At 39.8% G+C, this 14,407-nt stretch overlaps 1 protein-coding gene across 1 annotated transcript in view; it reads right to left on the bottom strand.

Annotated features, from left to right (window-relative positions):
* Positions 1-1,992: 1,992 nt before the first annotated feature.
* Positions 1,993-14,407, bottom strand: part of CACNA2D3 (calcium voltage-gated channel auxiliary subunit alpha2delta 3) — a 1,201,789-nt gene continuing 1,189,374 nt past the window's right edge. Inside the window, exons 36-38 of the mRNA XM_056524384.1 lie at positions 6,950-7,062; positions 5,512-5,594; positions 1,993-2,410 (exon numbers count right to left, since the gene is read on the bottom strand). Of these exons, the coding sequence (XP_056380359.1) occupies positions 2,318-2,410; positions 5,512-5,594; positions 6,950-7,062 (289 nt within the window). The 3' untranslated portion in view covers positions 1,993-2,317. The remainder of the gene's footprint in view (positions 2,411-5,511; positions 5,595-6,949; positions 7,063-14,407) is intronic.

Genomic DNA, 14,407 nt, shown 5'->3' with positions numbered 1-14,407 from the left:
ATCCAGATTTGGACCCAGCAGGAAGGTAAAATATAATTAATTCCTTTATATTTCTCAATCCTTTTGAATCAACTCTTAGTTTTGGATAAAAAAAAAAAAAAAAGAACTGCCAAGTAGAAACCCAACCTAGTGGTGCTTTTGTGGCTCGGTTTTTCAAAATCGCAATATGCTCTAGCTATGACTTTTTTTTTTCAAAACAGCTTATTTTTTTTTCAAAACACTGTGCCGTTTTTCCTCTTGTTGACGAGACCCCCCCCCCCCCCCCCCCCAAAAAAAAAAAAAAAAAAAAAATACATGTGCACATCTTGGCGTTTCTTTTCTGGCATCCCACCACCTTGACTTGTAAAGAGAAAAGTACAGGTTGGGCCATACACCTTAATAAAATGGGAATAGTAGGTGATATTAACTTTCTGTTTGTGACACATTAGTATATGTGAGGGGGAAACTTTTCAAGATGGGTGGTGACCATGACAGCCATTTTGAAGTCAGCCATTTTGAATCACACTTGTTTTTTCAATAGGAAGAGGGCCATGTGACACATCAAACTTATTGGGAATTTTGCAAGAAAAACAATGATGTGCTTGGTTTTAACGTAACTTTATTCTTTCATGAGTTATTTACAAGTTTCTGACTACTTATAAAATGTTTTCAATGTGCTGCCCATTGTGTTGGATTGTCAATGCAACCCTCTTCTCCCACTCTTCACACACTGATAGCAACACTGCAGGAGAAATGCTAGCATAGGCTTCCAGTATCTTTAGTTTCAGGTGCTGCACATCTCGTATCTTCACAGGATAGACAATTGCCTTCAGATGACCCCAAAGATAAAAGTCTAAGGGGGTCAGATCGGGAGACCTTGGGGGCCATTCAACTGGCCCACGATGACCAATCCACTTTCCAGGAAACTGCTCCCGATCTGACCCCCTTAGACTTTTATCTTTGGGGTCATCAGAAGGCAATTGTCTATGCTGTGAAGATACGAGATGTGCAGCACCTGAAACTACCGATACTGGAAGCCTGTGCTAGCATTTCTCCTGCGGTGTCGCTATCAGTCTGTGAAGAGTGGGAGAAGAGGGTTGCATTGACAATCCAACACAATGGGCAGCACATTGAACACATTTTATAAGTGGTCAGAAACTTGTAAATAACTCATGAAAGAATAAAGTTACTTTAAAACCAAGCACATCATTGTTTTTCTTGTGAAATTCCCAATAAATTTGATTTGTCACATGACCCTCTTCCTATTGAAAAGACAAAAGTTGGATTCAAAATGGCTGACTTCAAAATGGACGCCATGGTCACTACCAATCTTGAAAGTTTCCCCCCTCACATATACTAATGTGCCACAAACAGGAAGTTAATATCACCAACCATTCCCATTGTATTAAGGTGTATCCATATAAATGGCCCACCCTGTACAAATAAAAAAAACACCACAGAAAAATCAAGGAACAGTTGAACAAAATGTGTTTCCGTTTTTAGCCTATCATGGGAGTCTATAGGTGGCATCTGACATACATTGGAGGTATACATCAGGGAGCTCTTCATGCATACTTCTGCTGCATGCTGTGAAACGCAGTGTAAAAAGAGCCTTATAGAGAGCTGAGGTATTCTCCTTATGTGAATAAGCACTAAAGCTTTTTTAAAGTATCACATAAGCAAATCTATTGGCAGATACAAATACAGAATGTTGCTGGTTAACATAGCACTTATGACTTTTTAATGGAAAACAGATTTATTAGTTTATATTATCTAGTTGACGATGTTTATTGCTTTGTTCAATTTCTACAAATCTCTAGTACACATACAATTTTATCACTCCACAGTTTATGTTATTTTGTCCAAGGTCAACAAAAAGAAACAAACGTGGTCAGATGATAACATAACAGAGGCGGAGTTTTCCTTTAATGCACTGCTGAGCTACTTGTTCAGACCAAAAGTCCAACAAACTTTTTCTGTAGAATTAGTAAAAAATGAATCCAGGCATCTGAATAATGATTTTAATATACTTTATTTAAAAAGTACACCATTTTAAATTATTTTGATGGGGCAAAGCTGAAAATGAGAGTCTCCAGTGTCTGCTGTCCGGTTGAGATGGGGTGTGATAATTTAATGAGGCTTTCACAGCGGCATGATGTGCGGACGCTGAAGAATAATCTTGTTTTGATGTCGGAGAGTTCTTACATCTCTCCAACAGTGTAAAGTCATGAAATGCTGATGTTTAGACTACATTTCGTCTCTTCTATATTGCACCAATCTTCTCAGTTCACAGTTTATCCAGTGTGTGTAGCATGCCATGGAGTCAAAGCAGTCAATGTCACCTGGAGATATAGACCATTAGAACAGATAGCAGCATTGTTATGGGCTGGGAAGAGATGCCATAAGCTCCACCACATTCTCTGGCATTCTCCTTAAAGAAGGAAAAAATATAAATAGCACAACATTAGTCTTTGATGAATCATACAAATTATACAAATGTCACATACATATTTAGTGGCTAAAAAAGTCACAGTCTTGTATTTTCTAATAGATACACAGGTAGACAAAGCTTACTGGTAAAGAAGGAGTTAGTTAAAGAGGTAATCTGGCTTTATACATCTTATCCCCTATCCATAGGATAAAGGATAAGATGTATGATCACAGGGGTCCCGCCGCTCTCGGTGCAGCCCCCGGCATTCTATGCCGGATGCTGCCTCCAAGATGGGGATGTCACGGCCACGCCTGTAGTGATGTCACACCACGCCCCATCCATTCATGTCTATGGGCCATCATGCCCCTTATATAGACATAAATGGAGGGGGCGTGGCTGTGATGTCATGTCCCCTCTTGGAGGTAGGGCCTGGCACAGAATGCCGGGGGCTGCACTGGGATCACAGGGGTCCCCAGCAGCGGGACCCCTGCGGTCATACATCTTATCCCCTAACCTTTGGATAGGGGATAAGATGTATAAAGCCGGAATACCCCTTTAAAGAGATTATCTGTGAGTAGACATTGGTGGCATATCGCTAAGACTAGAGATAAGCATCTCAATTCAGAAGAAATTAGATTTCTTCTTAATTGTACAAAGACATCGGATTCATCAGAATCAGTTTTTTTGTGTGATTTGCCTCAGGTGAACCATTGCAGGAACAGGTACTTCTGTCAATGGCAGAAGTCCCTGCTCCTGCACTGATCAGCAAGACATGAATTGCATGACTGCTGCTTTGCTCACATTCATTCATTCAGCTTGGCATAGAGTACCCAGCCCAGTGAATGCATGCCACCCAGAAGTAAGTGGCTATGCTCACACTTTGGAATGTCCGCACAGAAAATCTCTGTGCGGACATCCCGGAGACTGCGGGCGCCTGCATAATATGCCGGAATACGCTGTTTCATAGACGGCTATGCACTCCATGCCGAGTCCGCAGAAAGAATGAACAGGTTCATTCTTTCTCCGGAACTGGAAATCTGAATTTCTGTGCCAGAAACATGGCATGGAAATTCCCCCGTGTGGACTCTGCTTCTCTGGAATCTCCGGTGTTCTGCACGGAAATTCCAGACATGTGAACATGGCCTTAGCAAAGACCACCACTGAAACTTGGTGGCATTTCTGACGAGTTCTAGCTTCTGTACAGTATTCAGAAATGTGCTATTCTTAGCTAGATACTGCTAAGCTCAAGGGGGTAAATAGCATGTACTCTGCACTGCAACTTAACACCTTACACTGGCTGCAAATTTAGGCTGAATTCAAACTGCCCATTGAATCTGGAATGAATTTGATGGCCAATTTAAGCATATTTGGAGAGTTTCGTTCTTCACTGGTTGGAACCCGTTTAAACCCATCCAGATGACTAGAAGAGATTAGCAGTGGTGCTTAGAAACTGTGACGCCACTTAATCTCCTATTGTCTCTGCTTAGCTTTCTTTGGAAGCTACATGGTCAGCCCATTATAGTACGTATAAAAGTAAAGGGGAGGCATCAGAAGCAAAATTGCCATTTTCAAGATGCTGTTGAGACTTAATTTTATGTTGCCCCTAAAAGTCAGATATTGGTGGCCTTTCTGAACCATAAAGCCTTTTGTGTCTATCCAAACAGGGAAAAAGACTTTTGTAAATGCAAAAAGTTATTTATTTTGCACTATATAGCCAACATCATTGTCCAGAGCTGCATGTACAGTTAAGCTGGCTACTACTGGAAATAGTTAACAGACTTGCTGACAAGCAACCCCCTTAAATGGGCACTCTCATTAAAACAATTTTTTGCTATTGCACTCCTTATGGTAAATAAAACATCTTTCTAATGTTCTTTGTTTTAAAAAAATGAAGTTTTCTATTTTTTCTTTGTGTTTAAGAAAGCTGTCACTAGGTGTCTCTCTACTTTACCAGAACACATTTCCTTCTATCTCTTGCACAGACTTTGGACTCCTACTGGCCTGGCAGAAGTCCAAAATCAGGAAATGCAGTCTGGAGTGCTGAGGGGGGGGGGGGGGAGTGCAGCCTTATCCAATTATAGCTCATCTCACACACTGAACTGCTCTGGGCTATGTGTAGTAGAGTGAGGGAGTAAGTTCTCCCCCGTATGGCTTCAGATTATGTAACGCCTGCTGGGGAACACCCCTTTCCAGCCTGTGAATCTGACTAAGACTGAGCAGAAAATACAGAGCAATATCAAGGTAGAAAACTAACAAATACTAAAAATAAAGGCAGGGGGTGGTTTATCACAATGGGGGCAGTGAACCGGAAGGATTATACAATGTAATAAGATCATGAAAGATACTCTTTAAAGATTAGGTGGGCCTCTATAATGCAGAAGGATAATTAGTTTAACTACATCTGTTTACATTAGATTGTTATAGCAAATCACTATTTTAGCTGGATATCCTCCCTTTCTTTTTTAGGCAATGTACAGGATTCCATAAGCCCAACAGTCTACTAAGTGAATTTCCATATAATAATTCCATATTTCAGTCACTTATCTTAGATAGATATCATTTATATTGGGGGCCATGGGTAAATTATAGTTGGAGAGGTGAAAATGTTTTTGCTGTTGGGCCAAATCGACTTTTGATGATTTTAAATTTCATATTCAAAGGCGACTCTAATAGGCAAACAATGGACCGTGCCTTCCCCAGAAAGACTAGAACAAAATGGAAGAGCGCTCCATAGCATAAAACCGCCTATAGGTAATTCACCAATGTAACTAGAAACTCTTGCCATAGGAGGTTGTGTGGACTCACACACAACAATGGTCAGTGTGAATGAGCAATAAGCCCGGTCTGCAGCCTCCTCAACCAAACGAACAATAATAGGGGAATACTTCCAAGGAAGGAGTGGGGTTCAACGGCACTGACCAGGAGCAAGATCGTCAGTTAGGATAAGAAGGTTTATTGGATTAAAGAATGCAAAGCATTTCGCCGCACTTGCGCAGTGATACGCGTTGCATTCTTTTATCCAATAAACCTTATCCTACCAGATGTGCTTGCTCCTGGTCAGCGCCGTTGATTGTTCCCAATAAAGAGATAGGTTGACTTACTTCTGGATGAAATCCATGGCAGGATTCTGGTCGCCTTCGTATCTTCTGAGATTTTAAGCGTTCACATTTAAGGGATTCGTTGTGTACAGTGGAGTCAAGGAGAAATACTTTTCATGCATATATATATATATATATATATATATATATATATATTTCATTGACCAATGGGGGAGATTTATCAAAAATTGTGAAGAGGAGAAGTGGTGCAGTTGCCCATGACAACCAATCAGATTGCTTCTTTCATTTTTAAAGAGACCTGTGAAAAATGAAAGAAGCAATCTGATTGGTTCCCATGGGCAACTACACCGCTCTTCCTCTACACAGGTTTTGATAAATATCCCCAATATCTAAGCATTATTCCTGAAGTGTAACATGTCTGTGCGTATTACCGACAGAAGATTATATGTCAACATTTAGCCTTTTTTTTTACTTTTCTTTCCAGTGCCATGAGCCGAATATAAAAGGATTTTTTTTACTAACCCTTCAGTGCCCGGTCTGCAAAATGAAACAAAACAAACTTTAACTCACCAGCCTACGTTCCCCCATTGCTCAGATATCGGTGTCCCATTCTCCGGTCCCTGTCTTCTTCCGCTTCTTGCGGGTCGGTGAGTCACGCTCTCTCAGGGACACCGATATCCGAGCAACGGGGGAACTTAAGCTGGTGAGTTAAAGTTTTTTTTTGTTTTATTTTGCAGCACGGGCATGGAAGGGTTGATAAAAAAAAAGTGCCATAGTACTCCTTTACGTACTAGATTTAGAAGAACTTGCCCTTGTAAGCCCTAATCTTATAATACTGCCAGCTGAGAGTGTCCTGAAATTATCCTGTGTTCCTGTCCTAATCCTTAAACCCAGGCATGATAGATGAATCTGCAGTTTCTCCGCTGCTCTAGCCCTGTTGACCTTCCAGGCTTCACCGGCAGTAGAAATGGAGGTTTTTGCGGTTTTGACACCTGTTGAATTTAATAAGGTCAGCACCCCTTAAAAAAAAAAGAACACCGGTGAGATAAACAGTGGATAGATGCATGTCGATGAGGCACGTAATGCTGTTTATAACACAGTAATATACTGATCTATATACATTTTATTTCTGTATACATAAGACAGAATATAAATATTAAACACAAGAGAATATAGAAAGTAAGCAACTACTGCAGTGGTCTCCAATTGACCTCAGATGTTGCAAAACTACAACTCCCAGCATGCCCGGACAGCCAAAGGCTGTCCGGGCATGCTGGGAGTTGTAGTTTTGCAACATCTGGAGGTCCACAGGTAAGAGACCACTGGTCTATTGTATCACGCTGTAGTGTAGAATGCTGGGAAAATGCTTGTTGTAAACTTGCCAGTCTCACTATCCAGATGATCCACTTGAAGACCTCTATACCTTCTTTTATACTCTATTTCATGTTTTTTTTTTTTTTTTTTAAGGAATAAAGGATATATCTTATTTCAATAGGTGCCATAGTGATCGGAGCCACATTGCTACAGCTGCAGACATTGTCCACCACAACCATGAAGAGATTGCTGCTGGGGATTTGCTGAATTACAAATGACCTAAAAAAAAAAAAAAAAAAAATGTAATAATAATGATTGATAAATATTTGTGACTGCAAAAATTACTTCATACATTAATTTGGGAAAAAGGCAAATCAATAGCATAAAACACAGACCACCATGTAAAAAAAAGAAAAAGTATTTATACTGCCATTCAATGACATTTCAATGGCATTATCATCAGTAAGAAACTGAAAAATACCTGTAAATATTGTATCAAATGGAAGTTTAAGTTAAAGGGGTTATCCAGGAATAGAAAAAAGAGCTACTTTCTTTTAAAAACCACTCCCCGTCTGTCTCCAGGTTGGGTGTGGTTCTATAGCTCAGTTCAATTTAAGTGAATGGAGCCACGTTGTAAAAACCACACCCAACCTGGAGACCGACATGGAACTGTTTTTTTAAAGAAATTAGCTGTGTTTTTCTATTCCTGGATAACCCCTTTAAAAAAGCACTCCGTATTTTTTTTTTTTCACCTATATCATGCATACTCACCATCACTAGTCCTGCAGTGTCATATGTTTTATCCCAGCACAGCTGCATCTATTTGTTTTGTTACTCCAATTTGGTCATGTGGTCAAATTTTCCAGTGCCTAATTGTTACAACAGGATGTCAGACTGACTTCTGACTTCCTGTGAACTACAGGATGACACCCTTCCAGACCCCTCCTACTAGCTCCCAGACCACTCCCCTCTCAGCTACATCTGTTATCTCTATGGTATCAGAATATATAGTAGTTATACACGTCCCCTTTTCTTTGTGGGTTTTAATTCCCTACAATTTCCCTACATTTAGCTTTTTTTACACATGCTCTTATCTGTCTGGTTTTCCTATGCTCAAATCCACCACATTTTCTGTGGAAACCTTAGTGAATATGTCGGGTTTTTGTGAAAATGTCAATAACACGCCCCTTTTCTGTGACCACGCCCCCTTTCCCCAACAGACATGCCCCTTTTTCAGGTTTTCTCAGTAAAATGGAGAGTTGGTCGGGTTTTTCCTTTCTGGTGCAGATGGAATTCTGGGGCAATGAGACAGAATTCTGGCCCAAATTCTGGCACAGTCGGGGCCATTGTGTTTCTTTGATGCTTTTTTTTTTTTTTTTGTGATTTTCCCCAAATTATGGCACAAATGTAGCTTGTTTTGCAATTATGCAAAATATGGTAAAAAAAAACGCGTATTTTCTTACCATAATTTTGGAATATCACTGCAAAAAGAGTTAAAATTTATCAAATTGGGTGAAAAATGAAATAAAAATTCAACATGTGAACACAGCTTAACCCCTTAACGCAAATGGATGTTCATTGACGTCCATTTGCAGCTCCCGAGGTATGACGCACGCTCAGCAGGTAAGCACGCATCATACCCGGTGAGTCCCGGTTGTTATAAGCAACTTGATCGCCGCTTCTAAATTAAAGTAAACTTTGCCGGTTAGCTCAGTGGTGCTGTTCGGGCCGCCGTGGTGAAATCGCGGCATCCCGAACAGCTTGCAGGATGCGAGGAGGATGACTGCTCCATGCCTGAGATCTAGGTAGGAGCAGTCAAGCGGAAGAAACACTGTTCAGTGCTATGCTATGGCCCTATGGGGCTATAACATTGGGGAAAAAAAGTGTAAAAAAAAAAGTTAATAAATGTGATTTAATCCCTTCCCTTATAAAAGTTTTAATCACCCCCTTTTAACATTTAAAATAAAAATGAAAATAGACAAGTGGTATTGCGTGCGTAAATGTCCAAACCATAAAAATTATGTTGTTTATTAAACCGCACGGTCAATGGCGTACACATAAAAAAATTCCAAAGTCCAAAATAGCATATTTTTGGACACTTTTTATACCATAAAAAAAAAAATGGTACCGAGAAAAACTTAAGATCACAGCGCAAAAAATGAGCTCTCACACCGCCCCTGATATGGAAAAATAAAAAAAGTTAGAGGGGTCAGAAAAGTACATTTTTCAACATTTTGGTGCATGTAGTTATGAATTTTTTTTGTAGTAAAATAAAATTGAAACTATATAAATTGGGTATCCTTGTGACCATAGGGACCTACAGAATAAATATAAGGTGCAATTTTTGCAGAAAACTGCACTGCGTAGAAACGGAAGCCGCTAAAAATTACAAAATGGCTTATTTTTTTCAATTTTGCCCCACAAATAATTTTTTTCTGGTTTCGCTGTAGATTTTGTGGTCAAAGTATTAATGGTGTTACAAAGTAAAATTGTTGGCACAAAGAACAAGTCCTCATATGGATTTTTAGGGGGAAAATTGAAAGTGTTATGATTTTTAGAAAGTGAGGAAATAAAAACAAAAGTTGAAAAATCGCCAAAGAGGGAAGGGGTTTAAGATGTCAAATCTTTCTAAAACACCTCAATTGTGATTATAGGTCAAATCACTTTCTCCATATGGCAATATTTCTCTTAAAGGAAAACGGTCATCTTGTTCACCCACACTAAACCTAATACACCTGGTTACAGTGTGGATGAACAGGAGACCACTGCAGGGTCTCTGACTAAGATACCTACCTTCCGCCCTGGAGGCAGGCATGGTCACTGGTAACATAAGCGTTTGTGCCTACTGAGCACAAGCGCGCGCAATTCAGCAAAGATAGTAGCTGGTCTTCAGAGGTGCCGGACTGATGGTAGGTATCTTAGTCTGAGACCCTGCATCAGTCTCCAGTTCACTCGCACTATAATAGGTTGACCGTTTTTCTTTAAACTGCACAGTGTGAACTGACATCAACCCACTTATGAATCCAATGAGCTCACCTGGGTAACTTCCAGCACTAGCAGTCTGATGGGATTACCAGCTGCAATAATCAAACTCCCCACCCAAAGCCAGAGGATTAATGAGAAATGTAGGCTGCATTACACAACCTACATCATTGTGCATTTGTAAACCAAAATATCTCATGCCTATCACATCAGCAAAAAGATGTAAGAAAAAGTCATACTCAAGAAACTCTACATTATTCTCTAATAATAGCCTAGGGAGTTTTTACAGGAGTGGAAAGGCAGGCTTTATAAATTTGCCGATAACCTTGAGCGTGCAGATAGTACGCATATCACCCCGTAGATAGAGATCATGTCCCAGGAGACAACAGCATGATGTCCTGTAAAGGTGCTGAGTAGTGGTGAAGGAAAAAAGACCTTGACCTCAGGCACTCAGGAATTCCGGAGATATCACAACCAAGGCACGGAGGTGAAAGGATATTCGGCTTTTATTATGTACAGCACTAACATGTTTCAGGGTATCACATCCCTTCTTCAGATTGACTAAACACTTTGTAATTCTGAAGAAAGGGACAAACATGTTATTGCTGTACATAATAAAAGCTGACTATTCTTTCACCTCCGTGCCTTGGTTGTGATACTTCTGGAATTCCTGAGCGCCTGAGAACAAGGTCTTTTTTCCCTCACCACTACTCTGTAAGGAATTGCCTCAGTTTGAGCCCATGATCTGTTATACCTAAGAATGTATCTACAACAGGGGGTATTCTATACAACTAGAGGAAAAAAAGGTTTCTACACCAACATAGAAGGAGATGCTATACTGTAGGAGCAGTGAGAATATGGAACCCTTTGCCAGAAGAAACTGCCATGGTGAACTCGCTCAAAAAAAGGTCTAATAATTTGACAAATTGTAATATCAAGATTGTGGAATAGGGTCATCAATCCAGGAAGGATTTTTTCTCTAAGATGAGAAAAATTAGCTTTTACCTTATGAGGTTTTTTGCTTTCATTTGGATCAACACTGCAGGATGATAAATGGCTAAATTGGATGGACATATGTCTTTTTTTTTTTTGGCTTAACAAATGATGTCATTAGTATGTTACTATTGTTGCGGTCATTGCGGAGGAAGATCATGAGATCACATAGTACATTTTGTATATTTAGATATTTCCTAATAATAAAAAAAAAAAAGTTGTTTCAATTTTTTTTGATTTTCTTTGTTCAGAATGATGGCTTCTGACACTAATCATTGTTAGGAAAATAAACAGGAAACAATGAAATAATAGCTGATTACATTCGGCATTTTATATTAATGTTTGCATTCCCCACCTGCAAGTTTTCCTCTATAAGCCAAAAAGCAAACTCTAGATGAAGGAAGCTAAGAAAATAAATAAATAAAAAGAAAATCCCAGCCCGGAGGCTTTTCAATTTGAATAAGTGATAGCAATCCTCTTGTGCTCATTTTTCTGGCACCACGTTTTGCAATTTGCAAATTTTGAGCTTTCACAGTCGTTTTTATTAGATTGATTTGGCAGGCTCAAGTGGCACTTGGTAAGCAGATTTAAATCACAAACAAATGTACCTGCTGACATTGAGGCACAGAACATAGTCTTGGCCTGTTTAGAAATCCTGCATAGAAAACCCACTATAAGGGCTTTAAACAGCATAAAAGCTTTGAAGGAACAATGGGCACCACTACTCGGACATTTTTCCTTTGCCCAATGGCACTTTGTTGGTCTAAACCCATCATCAAGGTGTCATCTGGATGGTAATGTCCGTGTAAATGCCCATCAACTAATCAGTGTAGGATCCTCCAAATCTTGGCATATTTTTCAGTGGTGGCCCAATGGATTGAATTGTTACCAATGTCAGTTGTGATCAGTAGGTGGAACCAGCTCTTTATGCAATACAATAAATAAAATGCTCAACATTTTTTTTAAACACTTCATAGGTAAGCAGTCACTTTTTCACTAAAAACCAGTGTGAGGATCTGCTTATTGGAAAGGACCCCCATTGAGGAGAGTCAAGAGTATAACTATAGGGTATGCAAAGGCTTAGTTTGTCTTGTTGCATAGTGGAAGGCTAATTTATCAGTTGCGGAGGGGCAACCATGGGGTGAGTGTTTTAGAGGCTGAGATTATGCTATCAGTCCGGCTCCCGTCCCGGATATCGGCACCCTGGAGTGTATGCATGGTGTGGTAACATTCACATTATACAGTTGGGAGGTAATGGTGATGGCTCCACATATACTCCGCACACATTGGCTAGCATATGTTTACGTACATATCTGCGCAATCAGATCTGGCTTGGTCCCCGGTTTGTGCAATCACATGGGCGTATGCATGAGTACAGTAAAGTAGGTCACGTGGGGTATGATCTGGCGTTTGGCATGTGGATATATGCATGTAGCACAGTTAGGGTTACAATCACCCATGATGAACATATTCCTGCGGTATGGTTTCTGCATAAAGGGTTAAATGTGCATAATTGTATAGTACAGCTTGCTCACAATACATAGGACTGTACCATTGAGTTTCTTTGCATTATTTTTTATCACAGCAGCGTGTTGTGCTCGGGCAGTGCATGCCATGTTTTAGCATAGATCATGAGCTTTAAGAATATGTTTATAGCAATGGGTATTGCTCTAATCTACTGTATTATCAGTTATTGTTGTTTTTTTTTTCTTCACAGGTTTTACCTCAAGCATTCGTACGCTAGTTGCATCGTTCCTGGTAAAAAAAACTTTAAAAAAAACTACAATATACATAAGAGGGTTATAAAATGCGGTTTTACTTGTCATGATTATTTTCAAATATACGGTTGATTATTTTGTACAGATAAAACACGGGTGGTTCCCACATTGTTATATTCAGTTCTGCTCTGAGTGCCATTTCTTTGATATCGTTCTTCTACATGTAGGGGGCAGTTCATCACGATGCAAGTTTATTATTGTTGCATAATTTGTTATATTTGATTGCAGGGTATAGGAGCAGTCGGCTCCAAAGCCTGAGGGGCATCAGTTGGTGCTTATTTACCGTTTTTTTGGTTCAGGTAGGTTATTTTCCTTTAAAGCTAAAACTTATAAATGTTACTGATATACATTAAAATGAATTATAAAGAAAAATCGTGACCACTATATTGTGACAAAATATCACAACACCTGAAAAGAAACCACTGTGTTGATCCAGAGTCAATCCTGACTACTGAATTATTACTGTAAATGGTGAGTCCAAAGATAACAATATGTCAGTCCCCCGGGATCGACAGGTCGACATACAAAAAAAGGTATATTATCTCCCGTGATAGGGTTCAAGCTATCTATTATGGCTACATAGATTAATCCAGCTCTCCAATCCTAACAATATAGATAAAGGAGCTATAGACTCACCATCAAAGATATTCAGGTGTATACCTTAAACCATACCACCTATTGTGCAATATTAAGTAAATGAATTAAAAAGGACATTACTATTTTTTTTCCCGTTCCGACGTGTTTTCCCCCATTGTCAGGGTTTCTCAAGGAACTTTAGGGTAAAGTCCTATTGATACGCACTAATGTCACAAGAAGAGGCCTGAATATAGATAACACCGATAAGCCTTGTGGATGAACGGGCGAGCGTGTGGATGAACATACCTACCGGAGCACACGCCTGAATGTATACTTGATGCATAAGAAGACAAGGCTTGTCTCTGTTCATGAAAACACCACCAGAACTTCCGAACACGGCAGTATCCCTTTACTGCAAAGCTGGACCATTCCAAAATTAACAGTGGAACTTCTGCGTAGAGGGATTCTGCTCCCTGCAACTGCTCGCAAAGCAGAACTTTATAGTTTGTTGGTTTATGACCAGGCTGGTCTTGGTGATCAGGCGAGTACTAGTAATGGAGACATATCCATGCAGACTCTTCATACGTCGATTACGCAGTTGCATGCTCTCGCTAACTCTTTGTCCACTAGGTTGGAAACGTTAGAGAATTGTAGTGCATTTCATACCGGCAAATAAAAAAAAAGACAGCTTAGATGGTAAGGACGTCAATTTAGCTTCTTTACTAATTGCATCTCACAATGTCACTGAAAACAAAACAATAGCATGTGGCGAGGTATTGGTCATACTAAAATCTAAGGACATCAGGTTAAACCGTAAGTTGTCTTTAGCTGAGTTTAGCATGGCTTTCGCCATATACAGAGATGTAATTTGCTCGGTAAAACCTGATGGATGTAAGGAAAGCACATATCCGATGATTTCAAGCTCCTTCCCATGATACCGGATTTGTAGAAGTGGCATGGGATAAAATGGCGCGGCAAGTACTACTTTGCAGTTAAATTAACATTTGGGTCCAGAAGCAGCCCCTGGTTATTCGACAAATTTGCACAGGCTTTGCACTGATTTCTAGAGCACAGGTTCAATTGTACCCATGTCATTCAATATTTGGATGATTTCCTGCTAATCGAACATGGTGCCCTAGAGATCTTGATGTGTTACTGACGTTGAACTTGAACAGTTAGGGGTTCCAGTGTCTAGTAAAAAGGTGGAGGGTTCCAGCAAGTCACTCACATTTTTAGGTATATTCCTTGACACTCAGGCTATGGAGGCTAGACTTCCTGCAGATAAGCTGGCAGGT

Source organism: Hyla sarda, chromosome 6 (assembly GCF_029499605.1).
Source record: "Hyla sarda isolate aHylSar1 chromosome 6, aHylSar1.hap1, whole genome shotgun sequence".
NCBI lineage: Eukaryota > Metazoa > Chordata > Amphibia > Anura > Hylidae > Hyla > Hyla sarda.
Note: the sequence above shows the minus strand (reverse complement) of the source record. Positions and strands in the feature narration are given on the sequence as shown.